General features: G+C 43.0%; 2 protein-coding genes across 4 annotated transcripts in view; one reads left to right on the top strand and one right to left on the bottom strand.

Annotated features, from left to right (window-relative positions):
* The window catches only part of PER2 (period circadian regulator 2), a 74,789-nt gene extending 70,885 nt beyond the window's left edge, over window positions 1-3,904 (top strand). For both annotated transcript variants that reach the window (XM_074963968.1, XM_074963969.1), the window contains one exon: window positions 1,340-3,904. In XM_074963968.1, the coding sequence (XP_074820069.1) occupies window positions 1,340-1,489 (150 nt within the window). In that variant the 3' untranslated portion in view covers window positions 1,490-3,904. The remainder of the gene's footprint in view (window positions 1-1,339) is intronic.
* A 12,413-nt stretch (window positions 3,905-16,317) lies between these two features.
* On the bottom strand, window positions 16,318-19,306 carry LOC141993441 (transcription cofactor HES-6-like). 2 transcript variants are annotated; one of them, XM_074962983.1, is made up of 4 exons: window positions 19,082-19,306; window positions 18,844-18,930; window positions 18,657-18,738; window positions 16,318-18,448 (listed from the first exon to the last, which is right to left on the bottom strand). In XM_074962983.1, the coding sequence occupies exons 1-4, from the start codon at window positions 19,163-19,165 to the stop codon at window positions 18,003-18,005; spliced, it is 699 nt and encodes a 232-aa protein (XP_074819084.1). In that variant the 5' UTR covers window positions 19,166-19,306; the 3' UTR covers window positions 16,318-18,002. The 2 variants fall into 2 exon arrangements, with proteins under 2 accessions (XP_074819084.1, XP_074819083.1); XM_074962982.1 differs by having other exon boundaries at window positions 18,657-18,930.
* Window positions 19,307-19,777: the final 471 nt, after the last annotated feature.

Consider the following 19,777-nt stretch of genomic DNA (forward strand, 5'->3'; position numbering starts at 1 on the left):
AACTACTGATATAGAACATTGACGTGCACAAAATAATTCTTCCTTTGGCCTTATCTGCATCTACATCAGAGGTTAGGTCAGCTTAACTAATTTTTCACACCTCTACATGCAATGGCATATTATCCATGGGGCCGTTGCCTAGGTGCCCCGGCAAAATGGGCACCTGACCTCCAGCAGACAAGCGGCAGGGTTGGGGCCAGAGCCTCTCTAGCTGTGCTGGGAGTCTGCCCACAGCAGCTGCCTGAGAGAGAGCCTGGCTGGGAAGAGACAGCAGCCTGCTCCCTGCCCAGGCTCGGCTTCTGGGGAAACGGCTGAGTGAGCCGGAGCTCCCCCTTCCCCCCCAACATGTTCGGCCCCTGTCCTCAGAAGCCGAGCCTGGGCAGGAAGCAGGCTGCTGCCCCTTCCCAGCCAGGCTCTGTCCCTGGCGGCAGCTGGTGCACAGAGAGCATGCTGGGGAGCGGGGCTCTGGCTCGCTGGGCTCCGGCTTGCTAGGCCCCTGTCCCAGAAGCAGAGTCCGGGGAAGGAAGCAGGCTGCCGTTACTGTCCCCCACCTCCCAGCCAGGCTCTCTCCCAGGCAGCTGGCTGTGCTGCACAGAGCAGCCACTGAGCAGCTCCATCCTGCTCCCTGCCTGAGCCTGGCCGCCAGGAAGGGCAGGAGGTAGTCAAATGTGCTGACGGGGGCAGCTGGAGAACAGAGCAGGTAACATAGGGGGCAGGGAGGAGACATGTAGGAAGGTCACGCGTCCTCCCCTTTAATAGGTTCTCTTTTCCACGCCCCCCCTCCCCCGGCTTCCCGCCAGTATGGGGAGGCACGAGTCAGCCCAGATAGCTCTGGGCAAGCGGGGTGTGAGAAGCCCCAGTGCCCCAAACCCCATCCCCTCACAGAAGCACAGGGCGGCAGGGGAAGCCGCAGCACCCAGTCCCGTGCTGCAGCCCAGGTGCTGGAGGAGCTCTGGCTCCCTACTGCTGCCTCAGGACTGGGTGAGCACTCGCTCCCCGCTGCAGCCTTAGGGACCTGGTGGGAGGAGGAAGGGGCAGAGCTTCTCTGGGCTTGGGGCTGCAATGGTTGGGGGGGCAGAAAAGAGCAAATGGGGGCTGCAGTGGGGGGTTGAAATGGGCTGGGACAGTGTGTGGAACAGGGGTTGGGGGAATGGGCAGAACTGGGGCGGGGCTGTAGGCAGAAGGTGTGGGGAAAGGGCCCCACACTTGTTCTGGCCCAGGGCCCCACGAAACCTTAATCCACCTCTGCCTACGTGCCACAGCTATGTCGACCCAACTTTTAAGTATTGGTTCACTTAGTGAGAGATCCTCATAAAGCATTATTGTATTTCTTTTGAAGGAGTGTATTTACTGTGAGGACAACACACGAAGCTGTTTTTATACACCATATGACGAAGAAATCCATGAAATGGAGCTTAATGAAATGATTGAAGCCAGTGAAGAAAACAACTTGGCTACCCTGAGTCAAATCAGTGAAGAACAAACCTAATATTTGGCACTTTTTAGAAAAGCAGCTGCTTTAAATTACTATGATGCATCAGCATGTCTTAAGGTTTTAAAACTTGTTTCTAGTCAAATGAATCTGGTTTATAAAACAAATGGATTTTTTGTTCTAGAAAAGTCATTTGTGAATTAATCTCTTTGAATGGGGCAATCCCTTATCTTTCCAGTACACTGAGCACAGTGCAGTTTTAGAAACAAATCTTTATATATTTAAAAAAAAAAAAAAAGACTCAAATGCCTAAAGCTTTTCTATAAATTGTAGAAGCTTTCATGAAAGCCTATAGATCTGGTAATCAGGTTAATGAGTGCTGTAAAATACATAATTTAATTGTTTTCTTCAACTATCCACTTAGTAATGATGCAGCATTAAATTGAGTTTACATTTTGAGATCACTGTTAATTACTGAATTACTCCACTATATTGAAGAAAAATGTTGAAACTCTGCAGGTATTTTGATTCACAATTCGCATCCTTTCTCCAATTAGTTGATCCCATCTTCTTTGTTCCCATTCATGTTATTTAAATGCTGGGAATATTTTAATAGCATATTACTAACGTCAATATCTGTTCATAAAATTTTTAGGTCACAGATTAAAATTGTGAATGTATGGGAGAACATGAAGGAGAGCCATGAACTTTGTAATGTTTTGTTTTCATGACCATTGAAATACTATGAACTATTCATTACACTGAAATATTCGTTCTGAGAATTTGTATCTAATATATGTTCAAAAACTTGAACTGCAGAAAAGAACACTGCCTCTCTACCACTGCCTGTTTGTTAAAGATTGGTATAAGTTTGTGTACCCTTCTTTCTAGTTTGTTCCTTCATTAAGCTGGCCACCAGTCTTTCAGTTCTGGCTAAATAAACATTAAACATGCATGTGTTCAGAGGGTTAGAGACTTTTCTCAAAGTCAAAATAGTTGTTATACACAGAAAAGGTTTTTAGAACAGTACTCATTTCATTATATTTGGTTACTGAGTGATCTTCAGCTATGTGGGTAGAATCCTTTGATGTCAGGAAGTTTACTTGTACTTCTGGAATAGTATGGATCTGGATATTTGTGCATTAGGTGCAGAAGCTGTTCTTTTATACTGCTTAGCAATGAGAAGAGGACAAAAAAGGGTGGATTTGCCAATAAGTGTTGAGATAAAGAACACTTAAGCTTAGAATACTTCTGGATGGCAGTACTGAGTCTGAAGGGTAGCAGGGGGAAATGTATAAAGAGATTCAGCTGCAGTCAAATTAAAACATTAGTTTCAGTGTGTCTTCACTTAATGTGTTTACAATTACTACAACTGTATTTCTGGTGTTTTTCATCTTTATAGCTTAAAGGAAGAACTTACGAAACTCATAGAATCACAACTTACTAGTGACCATTTCACTTTAATGTTGTATGAAACACTCACCAGCAAGAGCTCATACTCCCATTGTTTTTAATAGTGAAAAGATAAAACTTAAATCTGTGTAAATATTAACTCAAACGGGAAACCCAGTTTAATTTTTCAGTGTTTATAAAGTCCAATGTACTAGATGTTTTGTGCAGAAATTAAGCCGTGCAGATATACCAGCATATTGCGCATATGCTATTATTACATGCAGAAATATATTATTTTAATTGGACCAGAGTGATTGCACTCTTAAAGCTTTATTTCTCAAAGTGTACAAACAACTTTCAGGGACTTCTCAACCACTTTGTACTCTTTTTTCACCATTAGCATGCTTTTCTGGCTAATTTTTTTTAACGAATGTCTTGTAACTAGCTTAGTGAAAGGGAGGGAAAAGGTGTATTTAGAGCATTTTGTGGATGTGTTTATACAAAAACTTATAACCTTGCATTTTTTTAAAGTGTGTGCATTTACAAGGTAGTATTTAAAACATTTCCCTGTAACTTTAAAACCTTTCTAGATAGGTTGGGAAAAATTATAATTTATGTTGTAATATGATGTGACATAACCTTTTGTCAACAATGTTTTCTGTACACAGTGCAATATATTTTGGTTTTGTCACTTGTGACTAATCTTTGACTTTTTGCATTTTAGAAAACTGATAAATAAAACAGATATATTTTTAGTTGCCTTTTTATTTATTGACATTTTATAGCTGGGGGTAACTATATGCCAGTTATACCTAACACATGTAAACTACTATTTCAAAGTACTAATAGCTTACTGTACCAAAGCAGATAAAATTAAATCTTTGCTAATGTCTCAGAATAGTAAACTTAGTGTTCAAAATGGAAAATGCAACCTTTGCATGCTGAAAATGTTGGCTTAGTGGTTCTGGGACTCTGGACAAAGTGACTGGCAGGGGAAGCACCCCTGACTTCAGTATGTTTGAATGTGAATTAATGGGCGTTAGCTGTTCAAAAACACCAGAAGGCGACGTTCTCTTGCTTGTTTTTTGTTAAATGTCAACTAGACTACTATCATTACTTGTTCTCTCACCCTCCTCTAAATCCTTGTAATGAGCAGGTGAGGAGACCAGAATTCCAGTTTCACTCCCTGAAACTCAGTCATGTTTAATCACTATTAGACATACCTACCTTTGTGGTGTTAGTAATGCTGTAAAGTATTAAAACCCAATGCTTCAAGCTAATTTACTTTCCGTGTGTGTGTTTTTCTATAAGTTTGAACTTTAGCTCATGAAAATAATTTGTTTATAATCCATTTCTAACTACATTTTTGCATTCTTGTGCCCTCACACAATGCTGCAATGTTTGAGTTTGGAATGCTACTTTTAAAAAAAAAATTAGTTTCCACTGGAGTGAAAATAGTTCTGTTGGCTTTAGATTTGATTAAAAGCTTTTATAAAACCTAAATTTCGGGCCTACCACAGGAAAACAGATTAAAAACTATTAGGCTCAGTTTTTTAGAATTGTAGATCTATTTTTCACAATTACCACAACTGCATGCCAAATTCTAAGCCTTAATAATAGAGGTGCTACAAAAGGCTCTATGAAAGGGGTAGACATATAAGGTTTTTCATAGAACCTTAAAGCCAGAGGGTAGTTCCACATTGACCAAAACGGAGTGTGTATTTGTCTACTGTATAAGGGAATTCTGAAGTCCTGTAGTTCTTCAAAAGAAACCCATTGTATCAAGGAGAATTAATACGGTTTCCAAAAGCCACACAAAGGTGAAAGTCAATTTTAAAAAAAAGTGCAACTTGGTTTATCTGCTTGAAAGGGTGGGGTTTAGGGGTCAGTTGTGCTAGATTGAGCTCAGTGCTTTCTTTTAAAGTAAATTGAGCTTTCCTCGTAATAAATAAAAATTAATTGTGGAGACCAAAGTTAGCTTATCCAGAGTTAGTACAGTCCATACAGCAGCAGTGCAGGATTCCCCAGATTACCCCATTTAGTCAGGGACTTGCTTAGGTGTGAGGATAAATTGGCCTACTTTGAGGTCTTCCCTGAAACCGACAAACCGGTGTGCCAATTATGGTGATGGCTTTTGTATTGTGGGCATTTGTGGACTGAGATTACCATCTTTCACACAGGTTGCTGAACAGTAGCCAGATTGCTACCCAAAGAACCTGTCAAAGTTATCAATCACAGGCCTTTTTATCAGATGTATAAAAATCTTCTATAATTGGGAAGAGAGTAGTGATTTGTATTGTGGAAATGTGAAAAGTCAGATACCATATTAAAACAGAGATCCAGGACACATTAAAGCAAGTAAGTCAGCCAGGAATGAAAATATGAAATTATATTTTACCCAGATATTTTCAAAATCAAAATTTTCCGGATTCAGTAGAGACTGAAATATTTGTACTAGGCTATGAAGCCAAAGAATAGTAACTTGCACACACTGAGCATGTGTGCAAAACTTGTGCTCAATTTCAGTTAATCGCTAATCCTTTCCTGTTTTTTCCATAGACTTTACCGCAAGTGTGTTTGGTGCCTGTTAACTTGTTAATAATTATTTACTGTCCACGGAATGTGGAATAACCCATTTTTTTTTACCTGGAGTGTTGTTCTGACGGTGCACGCTGCTGCTCCTGCAACCCGACCGTTTCTTTGTGACTGCAAGACAGAACTCAGTGTATCTGAAAAGCAGTAGTTGTGATGTGGACACTGCTGGATTTGGAACATGAAGAAAATATTCTTTAAGACAACTCGTCACAGAACTATTTGTGACTGAGATTTAGAAAAGGGAAGTAGAAGCAAGGAATCCTGGGTTCTGTTTTTTGTCTGCCACTGGCACAATATGACTTCAAACACTTCGGTGCTTTGCCCACTCTGTCCCCTCTGTTAGATTAATACTGACAATTTACCTTCCTGGTGTGTTGAGATGGAATTGCTGCTGGAAAAGTGCCATTTAAGGATCAGAAAGCAGGCACTATATATGAAGTTCAAACTGTAACTTTCAGAAAAGGCCTTTTTTAATTTGAAATGGTGGTCTCTGACTACCATGTGTCCTTTTTCTGTCCCTGATCTAGCAGAGAATTTAAGCATGCCCTTAGGTGCTTTGCTGAACAGGGAAGGATTTAAGTCCCACTGAAGTGTTTGTAGAATCAGGGCCTAAATTTGCAAACTTACTCCTTTGGAGCCAGAAAATTATTGTTCTCTGACCAAAGCACTAACTTGGCAATGTACCTTTACAAATTCAGGTTTCAGAGTAGCAGCTGTGTTAGTCTGAATTTGTAAAAAGAAAAGGAGGACTTGTGGCACCTTAGAGACTAACCAATTTATCTGAGCATAAGCTTTCGTGAGCTACAGCTCACTTCATCGGATGCATTCAGTGGAAAATACACTGAATGCATCCGATGAAGTGAGCTGTAGCTCACGAAAGTTTATGCTAAATAAATTGGTTAGTCTCTAAGGTGCCACAAGTCCTCCTTTTCTTTTTACAAATTCAGACTTTGCAAAATGCCTTAAAATGTTGACGTGTATACCAACCTTTATTAGCATCAAATCATCCACAGAATTGCAAACTGCATAGGAGTCACTTATAATTAAAATAAATACACAAATGTACAGTGGAAGAATGAGGAAAATGCACTACAAGCTGCATAATTTGCAAGTAGGTAGCAAAGGGGAGGAGTACAAATGTTTAAAGAAGCAACAATGCAATCAAATACCAAGATTTCTCAAGAAGCATTACTTTCCTGAGTACATAATATGGTTAAACTTAATATACCTTTTCCTTTATATTGGCTGCTTTCCAGTATTATCTCTGCTTCTGATGCTATATCTGCAGTTTTATATACTAGAGTGTATTGATTCTTAGAAAAGTTGGTGTATGTTGCCCAGAGAGTACATTATCTGGTACTCATAGAACAAAGACCCTGGGTAAGACCCAGAAAAAGATGGTGCAAAACACTGAAGGAGGACAAATTTTGGAGTGAGCTTGGAAGACACACTCAACAGGAACGCTTGGAGACAAAGAACAGAAGCTGCCCACCCTGACAGGTGAAGAAGAATTCTTACAGAAGTGTGGATTGTGTTGTGTGAGAGGTGGGTGTACATCAAAAGAAGTACATCTGGCATGTTCTCCTCTGACAGCATTAAAGATGGGTGGTTTTCTTTACATTGTAAACTATTGGGAATGATTTAAGCTGCAGACTGGAGCAATAGCCTGTTGGAATATTTCTCTCTGTGGCCTATAGATGTCACTGTTCTCACACATTTGGATTTGCTGGAGGCTGTTTTGCTCCACTTGTTTGATTTGTTCTTCTTTTTCTACTGCTGCTTCTTTTGTATTACCTGATTTAGAACTGCTGGATTTGGGGGGGGATGGTTATTTTTCTTTTTTGTGCATTTAGAGCTAGATTCTCCTCATAGATGCATGGCCTGAATTTAAAATAAGGAGTTCAAATGAAATATTACTTTAATTGAACATGGAAATGTTGATTCAATTCATGTTTCCACATTCCAAATAGAAATTTATTTTTGTCTGCCCCACGCTTCAACCTACTTCAAAACAGAACAGTTTTAGCCAACAGATAACTGCTGTGGATTGGAGGACTTCAACTCTGGCTGCTAAATATTAGGAAGACGTTCATATTCAGTAATACCATTTGCCCATTTTCTGTGTGTGCAGTTGCCAAATTGGTCTGTTCTGGGTGAGACAGCTAAATGGGATGGGCTCCACCTCTTCAACAGTAGCATTCAACAGCATGCCACATCATACCTAGCTTTCAGAAAATATCCTGTATGCAACAGTGTATCCAGCACTTACCAATGTAGCCTCAAAAATACCTTCGATCTGCTGCTGAAGGAGATAATCGTTGAATAGTTTACCCCTCCACCCTGCTGGGGTTGTGGCACTGGACAGCATTTCCACTGGGAATGCACAAGGTGTATGAGAACAACTTGCCAGTGCCCCTGGCTTTGAATACTGTCTGGTTTTTACTTTAATGGAGTTAGTGAGAGAGACTTAACTTAAACAGTAGTTTGTAAAACTGAGCCATTAGTCACTTGTATTTATCATGGCACTTGTTAGAGGAACTGAAGTGTAGAATGGTCATTCCTGCCACTCACTGAAGGAAGAGTTGATGTGATTGAATTCATCCTCCCTATTAACTTTTTGTTTTAAGACTCCAGGTGTAACCAATGGCTTACAAAAGATGAGCGCTCTATTTCCACCTCTATCAACAGTACAGAGCTTTCCAAGCATTTTACAGTACATGCTGTCCACCATGCATCTGTTAGCTGCAAAATAACTCTGGAGGGAGAAGGTTTAACAATTTAGGGCATTCAGAGGGAGCCACTTACGTGGCAAGTCATCAGGCTGCTGGTTCCAGTCCAATGATCTCTTACATTTGAGGAAGAATAAATGTTTCTCAGTGCTGAATCAGCCTGACTAAGCAGGTAGTGTATCCTTGTTTTTGACGCACTGCATGCAGCAGGCATAACACAAGTCCCATGAATCACTGAATAGTGTGAAGGATTCAGACGTGAGACCATTTTTAGGGACCTGCTGCCAGTGAGACCAGACTCTGTCCACCAGGGGGACCTTTAGGCCAGGTTGACACTACCGCTTTGGTATAACTTGCATTGCTCAGGTTGTGAATAAGCTACCCTCCTGAGCAATGTTAGTTACACAAGCCTAAGCACCAGTGTGGACAGCATTATGTTGGCGGGAGAGCTACTCCTGCTGACGTAGCTACCACCTCTTGCAGACAGGGATTTATTATATTGATAGGCTCTCTCCTGTTTGGCATAAAGTGTCTTCACCAGATGCTCTACGGTGGTGCAGCTGGGCCAGTGTAGCACTTCTAGTATAGACTAGCCCTTAGTGTTTGTGTTGCATTAAGTCTTGTTACTATTCAGCAAAGCGTCAGGCAGTGTTTGCCTTCAGCTGGGGCACAAAGTACTTTATGCTTTGACATGTTTGTATGGTTAGGGTAGCAAGTAGAACAAAGAGGTGGGAGGGGGGGGAATTCCCTGACACATCTAGTAACCACAGAGCACACTTTTCTCTATTTTCTTCATTGTGTGTTTTTAATTAACTAGTATGCACAAGTGTGAGTACTCCTGTTTCTTTACGCTGGCTCATGTTAATGATTAAATTATTTTTGGTGTTACTACTGAGCCAACTTAAAAATCATACTTCTGACCCAAAAAAACCCTGGCCTTTTTTTGTTTGTTTGTTTTGGGTACATTTGACAATGCTTTGCCAAATGTACAAAAATGTACCTCAGTCCCTGGAAAAATCATGGAGCAGGTCCTCAAGGAATCCATTTTGAAGCACTTCAAAGAGAAGAAAGTGATCAGGAACAGTCAGATCGAGGGATGTGCCAGCAGATCGAGGGATGTGATCATTCCCCTCTATTTGGCATTGGTGAGGCCTCATCTGGAGTAGTGTGTCCAGTTTTGGGCCCAACACTACAAGAAGGATGTGGAAAAATTGAAAAGAGTCCAGCAGAGGGCAACAAAAATGATTAGAGGGCTGGAGAACATGACTTTTATGAGGAGAGGCTGAGGGAATTGGGATTATTTAGTTTGCAGAAGAGAAGAATGAGGGGGGATTTGATAGCTGCTTTTGACTACCTGAAAGGGGGTTCCAAAGAGGATGGATCTAGACTGTTCTCAGTGGTAACAGATGACAGAACAAGGAGTAATGGTCTCAAGTTGCAGTGGGGGAGGTTTAGGTTGGATATTAGGAAAAACTTTTTCACTAAGAGGGCGGTGAAGCACTGGAATGGTTTACCTAGGGAGGTGGTGTCAGGCTTGACAAAGCCTTGGCTTGGATTTAGTTGGGGATTGGTCCTGCTTTGAGCCGGGGGTTGGATTAGATGACCTCCTGAGATCCCTTCCAACCCTGTGATTCTATGATCAGTTTTGGAGTGTCTGAGCAACCAGAGTAGTATGAGGTGAATGATATCCTAGCAGAAGGAAGGGAGAGAGATGAGAGCACAAGGGGAAAGAAAGCGAATAGCATAAATGAGGAATTGCTACCTTGCCTTGCTAAACTGAGATTCAAACTACCTATGCTGATTACCCCCCATCCACTTCCCTGGCATATCAACAAGAGCACACTAGTATCAGAGGAAAGGCAGGGAAAGGACACTTCTTTTTTGAAATTAGAGCTGGTCAAAAAATCCCTACTGTATTACATCATAGGGAAACTGAAATGTTTTCTTCCCCCTAAAACCTCAATAAAATTTGATTATAAATAAAACTGAAACTTAAAAATCAAAAAAAACTTTTTTCAAACAATATTTTTACCACAAACTAAAAAATTAATTACAATTTGTTTTTGTTTTTTTCTAAACAAAAAGCCAGAAGCCTTAGATCAATTGTTTTGGTTGTGGTTTAAAAAAAAAAAGTTTGACCCAGCTCTACTTGTAACCTAGTTGTAGATCCAGAGGAATGACCATGATTACTAACTCCATTAGTTCTTACAGAAAGACTTAGTCTTTGCATTTTCTCAGACACAAAGGAAAAAATATGTATTTTCAATCTAGATTAACTTTATTTTGTCATATCTAAATTAAAACTAATGAGCGGGACCCTCCTTCAACGTTATGTCATGGTATCTCGCCCTGACGATACCCCTCTGGGGGAGGGGACCCTAATTATTAGACAGAGACAGGTAATAGTAATGGGGGGGATTAAAAATATAGATAGTTGGGTTTATGATGATAGGCAATTCACCATATGGTTCTGCCAACTAGTAGCAAAGGTTGCGGACCTCTTGACACAACTAGAAAGACTTAAATGAGGTGAGGGGATGGAGCTGGTGGTCGTGGTACATATAGGTAGCCATGACTTAGCGAAAGGAAGGAGAACCTGGAAGCCAAATTTCAGCTGCTGGGTGAGAGATTAAAGTCCGGGACCTCCGTGGTAGCATTTTTGTGACCACTTAGACAGGGAGAAGTGCAGGATCTCAATGCGTGAATGAGATGATGCTGTTGGGAAGAGAATCCTAGAATATCAGGTTGGAAGGGACCTTAGGAGGTCAACTAGTCCAACCCCCTGCTCCAAGCAGGACCAATCCCCAATTTTTGCCCCAGATCCCTGAATGGCATCCTCAAGGATTGAACTCACAACCCTGGATTTAGCAGGCCAATGCTCAAACCACTGAGCTATCCCTCCCGCCAAAGAGGGGTTTAGGTATATTAGGAACTGGGAAACCTTTTGGGAAAGGAGGAGCCTACACAGGAAGGATGGGCTCCATTTCAACCAAAATAGAACCAAAATGACAGTGTGTAATATTATGAAGGTCATGGAGGAGTTCTTAAACTAAGGAAAGCCGACAGATGTGGAGGAGCATATAATTTGGACAGATACATCCCTCAGGGGAGGATTTATTAAAGGGGATTCTCTATATCTTAGTAAAGAGGAGAGGACAAATGTTCATAAAGGACAGATCAGAACTGAAGAGAAACAATTAAATGAAAAAGAGCCCCACTCAATTACCTCACATAATGGCAAACAACTACTGACAAATTTTATAAGTGTTTGTATACAAATGCTAGAAGTCCAAATACTAAGATGGGTGAACTTGAGCACCTGGTATTGAATGAAGATATTGATATAATAGGCTTCATAGAAACTTGGTGAAACAATGACAATCAATGGGACACAATAATACTAGGGTTCAAAATACATAGGAATGACAGAGTAGGCTTGCTGGTGGAGGAATGGCACTATATGTGAAAGACAGCAAAGAGTCAAATATAGTAAAAATCTTAAATGAATCAAACTGTACCATAGAGTCTCTGTGGATACATATTCCCTGCTTGACTACTAAGAGTATAACAGTAGAAATATACTCCCGACCACCTGACTGGGACTGTGATGGTGATTATGAAACGCTCAGGGAGATTAGAGGCTACAAAAACAGAAAAACCACCAATAATGGGGGATTTCAACTATCCCCATACTGACTGGGTATGTTACCTCAGGATGGGATACAGAGATAAAAAATGTCTAGACGCCATTAATAACTGCTTCTTGGAGTAGCTTGTCCTGGAATCCACGTGGGGAGAGGCAATTCTTGATTTAGTACCTCTTAAGCCTGCTAAATAATCAGTGGGGCCACTGAATGGTCAAGGTGCAAAAGGAGCACTCAAGGAAGATAAGGCCATTGCAGAGAAGCTAATGAATTTCTCTGGCTTCAGCTTCCAGCCATTAGTTCTTGTTCTGCCTTTCTCCGTTAGATTAGAGCCCTTTAGTACCTGGTATTTTTTCCCTGCAAAGATATTTATATGCAGTAATTGTCACCTCTCAATCTTTTTTTGATAAGCTAAACAGCTGGAGCTCTTTAAGTCTCTCCCTGTAAAGCATTTTCTTCAGTGCTTGAATCATTTCAGTGGCTCTTTTCTGCACCCTCTCCAGTTTTTCCACATTCTCTTTAAAACGTGCACACCAGACTCTACACAGTATTCCAGGGTCAGTCTCACCAATGATGTATATAGAGGTACAATCACAGAGAATGAATGAGTGTCTTTTTTTCTACTGTGTCCAAGCCCTGCCCATGGCGCACACATCCTATTCGGCTTACATTTAAAGGTAAATGAATTCAGTGGGCCCAACTACTTGGGCAAGGACTATCTGTGTAAGGGTTTTTGGGCTCAGGCACTCCATAGCAGACCATGTATAAATAGTATATGGAACCATTGTTCAGGTGCAGGAAAGCAAGGTCAGATTCTCAGGGGAAGGAAGACCTTGTAATTAAGGTACTGGCCTGACACTCACTGGAGGTGGGGGGGGGATAGATCTCAGATATGCAACTTCAGCTACGAGAATAGCGTAGCTGTAGTCGACGTATCTTAGATCGACTTAGAATCACTTACTTCGCATCCTCACAGTGTGGGATCGACGGCTGCCGCTCCCCCGTCAACTCTGCTTCTGCCTCTCGCCGTGGTGGAGTTCCGGAGTCGACAGCAGAGCGATCTGGGATCGATTTGTTGCGTCTACACTAGACGTGATAGATCGATCACTACCCACCGATCCAGTGGGTAGTGTAGACATGGCCTTAGGAGGTCTTGGTTCAATACCTGGCTCTGCTGAACGTGTCCTATGCAACCTTGCGCAAAGTCTTAGTGCCTCAGGTCCCCATCTGGACAGAGGGAATAATTGTTATTTTTCTGACACCCTTTGTCTGTTTAGATGTTATGGGACTGTCTTTTGCGGGTGTTGTACGGCACCTAGCATGATGAGGCCCCATCTTCACTGGGGCCTCTAGGCATGACTGTAATACCAACAATGAGTAATAGAAAGGCTTCCTGAAAGAAGTGAGTTTTGAGGGAGAATTTGAAGGAGAAAAAATATTTCAGATGTCAGGATTGAGTTCCAATAGTTCCTGTATTTTTTTCATAGAAGGCACTCTGGCTAAAAAATAAACCATGCATATAAAATCAATTATAAGGGTTTATATTCCTTATCAGAACACTTTTAATATCTTTAAAAACTTAAAAAGAAAAAAGAAAAGGAGTACTTGTGGCACCTTAGAGACTAACCAGTTTATTTGAGCATGAGCTTTCGTGAGCTACAGCTCACTTCATCGGATGCATAGCTATGCATCCGATGAAGTGAGCTGTAGCTCACGAAAGCTCATGCTCAAATAAACTGGTTAGTCTCTAAGGTGCCACAAGTACTCCTTTTCTTTTTTCTTTTTACGAATACAGACTAACACGGCTGTTACTCTGAAACCTTTAAAAACTTAGTCCTTGATATTGTTGGACTAACTTCTGGGAAGCTTGAAATGAAATCTGTTTGGATTTGTCTTTTTCTCCTGGCTGTTTGTGTTCATCCTGGTCTGTTTCTCTAGGGCTGCTTATGAGTACTGGCCTGCTGACTTTTGATTTTTTTTTAAATTCCTTTGTTTTATTTTTAATTAAGAGAATTAAAGCATCTGTTTGGAGGGGAAAACTGGAGAATTACACACATTGGCTAATGTAAATAAGGAAAAGGTAGGTCAAATTTAGAATATAATAACCTTGATTGTGAACCTTTAAGTGATGGCTAAGTTCTACATCCTGCCCAAGATACAGTTGCTCAAAAGTATTTGATGGTATTGCCACTATGTTTATAAGAATGTTTGACTCATTAATCATGAGCACTATCATGCCTAGCTCATTAATCATCAGCACTATCCTGCTCTACCAGGGGCCAATTCTTCCCTGCAACAGGTGTGAGTAACTAACATACACTGGAAGGGGGAGAGAGAATGAGTCCATCCTTATCTAAGCCTTCAACTGCATATCAAACAAGAGATCCTCTTTTTGTGGGCTGCTTCTCTTTCCTTTTACAATGGGGTGCGGTGTCAGATCAGAGAGCGTGTTTATATTACTTTGGAGTGGAAAAGAATAAAGGCAGTTTCTGTGAGTGGACTTGAAAAGGGCTGCATTGATTTTTTTTTTTGTTTTCCCCCTTCCATCAGAGCTGCTGGAAACCTCCTTCCCTCCCCAATGCTCACCTCTTCCTGCCTTTGTCAGGAAAGTGTTACATCTGACACCTTTCCAGTAAGGTACAGAAATGCAAATTTAGAAATCCAGCAACACATAATCAGAGGATGTAAACTTTCTGTGAACCTAATTTGTGGATTTAAAAAAATCCCCTACTTTAGCACATTTCTAAAATGCTTTTGACACTTTTTGGGACTAATTGTATTGCTTGGGCCTAGCTGATTTTTCTTAGAACTAAAACACTGTTGAGAATTATGAACAGAAAAGTAGATTTCCCTCCCTCCAGGAAGGGTGGAGTACACACACTTGGTTTCTGTTAATATTATTTATACCCAGGCGTTCTGGTTTTAATAAAAGAGCAGACGCCCTTAGTTAACATACCTAAAACTAAAACCTCCTCCCGCTGTTTGTGTATTTCATTGTGGACACAGCTTCTCCACTAACACAATCTAAGAAGCACACTGGGGACTTGCATGGCTACGGAGCTAGTATGTCACTCCCTCAGTGCCGCTAAAAACAAATATGCAGCAACAATCACTAGAGTATTCAGGTTTCAGAGTAGCAGCCGTGTTAGTCTGTATCTGCAAAAAGAAAAAAGGAGTACTTGTAGTACCTTAGAGACTAACAAATTTATTTGAGCATAAGCTTTCATGAGCTCCAAGGTGCCACAAGTACTCCTTTTTTCTTTTTTAGAGTATTCAGTTATATTATTCGACAGTTACAAAAAGCCATCAATCCACTGCTGTAACATTCCGGAGTGGGCTAAATATGCACCAGGCAGTGCTTTCTCTCTTCAGCTGCAGCAAAATGCAGAAGGTAGGGCATGTGGGTGTGAGAGATAAATACAGTGGGTATATATAGCTAGGGAATCACAGTATTTACCATCTAGCTTCCCTTCTCCAAGGCTTTATAAGGGAAAGCCTTCTACCCTCGATCTACAGTGTCATTTACAAAGGGGGGTGGAGAATGACTATTGCTAGCCACAAAATCCACTGCTGAACCGAAGCTGGCATTTTTGATGTTGTCTCTTGGCCATGTTTCCATCGTGGAAGTGTCAGGATTTGCACTTTGCTTTCACAGGGGCATCAGAAGAGCCCTAACCAAGAGTCTCTTTCATCTCATGGAAATTAAACCAAGCTGAGCTGCTGCTGCTGCACTTCCCACAGACTCAGAGCACTTCCCCTGCTGCCGGGGAATCTCTGCACAAGCTGTACACTTGGAGGAGCTTGAGGACAACCACTGCCAGAGCAGCTTGTTGGATGTGTGTGATCGATGGTGAAAATGCTCTGAGACGGATGAATGCACAGGACTTCACCAAGTGTCTCGTGATGACTTAAATCTCTAAACTCAGGCAAGTGCATGCAACCTAAGCTCAATTATGTCTTATGCTTGCTTTAAGCTGCAGGGGGCGCTATGCACACCACTTCACTGCCTTAGAGCCGGTTAGCTTTCGGTCTTCCCTTTCCTACCCATCCTGAGAAAGATTAGTGCAGGTCTCCCTTTCTGTGCCCTGCTGGCTGGTGATTCCTTGCCTCGGTCTTTAAAATGCTGAACATTTTTGTTGGTGATGGGCTGAGGAAACAGCCTGTGGTTTTACCTTCCCCTTGAGAAAATCTTATAAGTAAACTGTTTGCTAGAGGCTAAAAGTAGGGCCAAATGTTTTTAATGTTGCAGGATAATACACATTTATCTTTATAATGCATTGTTATCAGTACTAGTGAGCAGAGGCTGAGAGTAAAATTTTCAAAATGAATGTATTACTGGAGGGCAATGGCTTTTTTTTTTTTTTAAGCAAATCTGGGATTGCATTCACTCTGTGAAATGCCAGTTTCCAGGAGATGTCATTTTGTGCTTTGGGTGTTACTTTTAGTTGAACTGTCCATGCCACTGCTTCCATTTACACATCAAAACACCACCCTCCCTCCCTAAAGCAGAAAGGTCTTTACAGGCAGTGCTCTCACCTCCCTTTTGAGGAGCATTGCCCTTCTTGCTAGTTCAAAGGCAGGCGAGAATTTTAGCACAACTGGGGAAAACAAACAACTCTGTACCCAGCTGTGAATGAAAAAACACCCACATCAGATAATTTAAAGAAAGTTACAAAGCAGAGGTCTACCAATAATTTAGATATCTGATTTTATTGTTCCATAGGGTCGTTAACAAAGGAAAGTTACATGTCTTAGTCCCCATGTACTTATTTTGCTTCCTTTCCTAGCTGGTTCTATGCTCAAATACCTCCATGTACTAAGGAAGCAACTTCACAATACTTTTCCTGTAACGATGACAGCTCTGTGAAAGGTAATATCACAGCATAAATAGCCTATATCTTCCAAAAATAGGAACATTGAGGTGTATGACCTTGTATACAGGAATGTTGATGCTCCAGAAGTCACTGGAAGTATTTCCTTTTTGAAGAAAATTTTCTATTCTATTTCACACACTTCTTTTCAACACCTGTCATTCCTCAGCAGAAAAAATGTACAGGTAAAGTCAAGCCACAAGTAAAGCATCTGCCTAGTACTTAAGTTATAATTACAGCTTTACAAAAAGAGACTTACTTGGGGAAATCAAGTTAAGAGCAGTTTCTTTAGAATGGCATTCATGTAACCATGCCTAGGAATTTTAGTGTCCTAAAGTCAAACACCACCACAACTACATTGCTCCCTTCAATAATAGCCTAAGCATTTTTCAGTATTAAACAAAAGAAACATTCAAATTCCAATACTTGAGCTAACAATGCTTAGTACAAGAACTAAGTGCTAAATTACCAGCAGTGTGTCCACAACAGATACAAATTTAACAGCAAACAGTATGGAACCGGATTTTTAATTTTAAAGTGGTTAGAAGTGTATCACACTCCAAAATACATGCAATCCTTTGTGAATTCAATATTTTTTTATTAAAAAGATTAAAAATAAAACATTTGACACCCTAATATACATAAAGTCACAATAAACTCAGATGTGCTAAAAGCAAAATGTGCATAAAACACTCATTTCTAAAAGGCACCCTGCCACCAATATTTTCAATGTTTGTCTAATTCCAACTGATCTCTAGTTTACTCTTCCTTCACTGAAGGCAAGATTCTAGACCACTAAATAATAAAAATTCTAACCACACCAATCCCTTTCAGGGATCTTTACTATCACTATAACTCTTAAAATTGTGCATGCACACTTAAGTCCTATACCTCTCATTGAGTTAACCACCAAGATATAAAATGTACAAGGGCTTTTTCTTAATAGAAAAAGGGAGTGATATTTGGGCCATTTATAAGGGCCAAGAGAAAGAGACAAGGCTGTGAAATACTGCTGTGCATCCACCAAAGAGCTTTGCTACAAAAAAATCTCTTTTCCTCCCTCCCCACCCTCACACCCCAAACTCTCCTAAACAATCCAATTGTTACAAAACATCTCACACACAAATAGATGAAATGTTAACACATTTAACAATTAACCTGTCAGGGTCTGACAGTGTAAGAGTGCCATCTATGCAGTCCCGATATACAGTAATGTTAGACACACAAATGCACCCTCTGAAAGCCCCTGTCCATTCCAATGGCTGTAAGGAGAACACAGTGCTCAAGTATTCTCCCATTATTAGGTAGATCTTTGTTGATTCCTGTACAGTTTCTTTATTTACCAGGGTCTCCACATAGATTTGGAAAAGCTAGGTGAAGGCACGTTGTGTGTCCTGGAGCTGTCCAGTCCAGCTGGGGAGGCCGGGCTTTGCTCAGCCTCTGTCTCTTCCAGATCCGAGCAGGTCTCTTCACTGGAGGAAGGGGAAAGAAGAGCTGAAGGGGGGCTGGCCAGGCTCAGAGCAGCAGGGGACACCCCCGTTGGCTGGGAGAGCCCCTCACTGCCAGGCCAGGGGCTGATGGAGGGTTCTGACAAAACATCCGCGATCAAGTCCTGGAAACTGCCTTCGTTGAGTGGCATGGACTCCAGCAGGTGGTTCAGCAGCTCGGCAGCGACGGTGGAATCAATCCCCGGGCAGTTGGAGACGAAGGTATGAACTTCATGCATGCACTGAATGTACCCGGCTGCAAACCGCTCGCTAGCCTCCCGGTGCAGCTTGTCACTTTCTGCAGCAGCCGCAGCAGCAACACCCATAGGGAAACACACATAGCTGGAGTCAAAGGGGGGGAGCCCCTTCCCTCCCCCCAGCACCCCCCGTTCTCTGGCCATGCCAACCCCTCCCCACGTCACTTCTCGGGTTGCTGCAGCCCCCTCGTTAGAGGGAAGCTGCTTCCCCTCTCCCCCCCGCATCTCCCGTGCCCGAGGGGGACTCACCGAGAGACTGGCTCTGCAGCACGCCCTGCACCCGCTTCACCGTCAGCTCCAGCACCTCGGCGTTCTCCATCTTCGCCTGAAACTGCCCGCCGGGGCGCGGCGAGAGAGGACAGCGATCAGCCCCGCGCCAGGGCCCCCCGGCTCCCGGCGCGGCGCCCCCGCTCCCGCACCCTTGCCGCAGCCCTACCTCCGTGTCGGCCAGGATGAGCCGCAGCTCCTGCAGGCTCTCGTTAATCCGCGCTCGCCGCTTCTTCTCCACCAGCGGCTTCCTGGCCTAGAGAAGGAGAAGGGGAAACACACATTGCACCGACTGCCGCATGCCCCTGAGGCCAGGCCGCGGCTCCAGTGCCCCCTCCGGGGGTCCTGCAGCTCCTACCCCGTCCCCCCCGGGGGTCCTGCCTGGGACCCCTTCGGGTCCGGCTCACCTTCCTGTCCCCCCCTCTCGCGTCACAGAAATCCTCCTCCTCCCGGCTGGGCCGGCTCTTGCTGGGCCGAGAGGACGGGGCCATGGCAGAGCGCGGCGCAGACACCACGGGCTGGGGGGGAGGATGGGGGAGGGGCGCAGGAGACAGCAGCTGGCAAGCGGTGCACAGGGGCGGCCTTCTGCACCAGCCTGCCCACGAGCGTCCCCACGGCCCTCTCCCCCGCCCCCTCCTGGCGCCGCCACTCCCCGGCCCTACTTATAGCCTCTGATTTGCATGTCAATGAGCCCATTGGTCACGCCGAGCCGGGAGAAGCCTCAGCGTTAGGCAAACTGACCAATGAGAGACGGGCGCTTTGTCTATCCAGGGCGCTCTGAGCCTCCGCCAGTGCAGCGGGAGGGGGGCGAGAGGGCTGGGGTAGGGCACGATGCCCCAGGCTGGATGGTGTTGGTTGGGGTCCTTCCCTGCCTGTTTTTTTTTTTTTTTTGTCTCCTGTGTACTGGGACTCACTTAGCCGTGTTTGTCTCGGTGTATTGGGAACACACAGAGAGTCCGGCTGTACCCAGGGTTCAATCTCAACTCTAGGGGAGTGGTGCTGGGCTGTAATCCCCGCCCAGGGCTCTAAGGGAGGCTCAGACATGTGATAAGGGATGGGAACATTGGCACCAATTCACATGTTTCGTGGGGGAGGGGGCAATT

Source organism: Natator depressus, chromosome 9 (genome assembly GCF_965152275.1).
Source record: "Natator depressus isolate rNatDep1 chromosome 9, rNatDep2.hap1, whole genome shotgun sequence".
In the NCBI taxonomy this organism is placed as follows: domain Eukaryota; kingdom Metazoa; phylum Chordata; order Testudines; family Cheloniidae; genus Natator; species Natator depressus.

Excerpts from the sequence above, each read along its gene's own strand:
- LOC141993441 (XM_074962982.1), bottom strand. The coding sequence starts at position 19,165 with ATGGCCCCGTCCTCTCGGCCCAGCAAGAGCCGGCCCAGCCGGGAGGAG. Across the intron at positions 18,931-19,081 it reads CGAGAGGGGGGGACAGGAAG|GCCAGGAAGCCGCTGGTGGA; the intron begins GTGAGCCGGACC and ends CTCCTTCTCTAG. Across the intron at positions 18,449-18,656 it reads GCTGCAGAGCCAGTCTCTCG|AAAGTGACAAGCTGCACCGG; the intron begins GTGAGTCCCCCT and ends CGGCTGCTGCAG.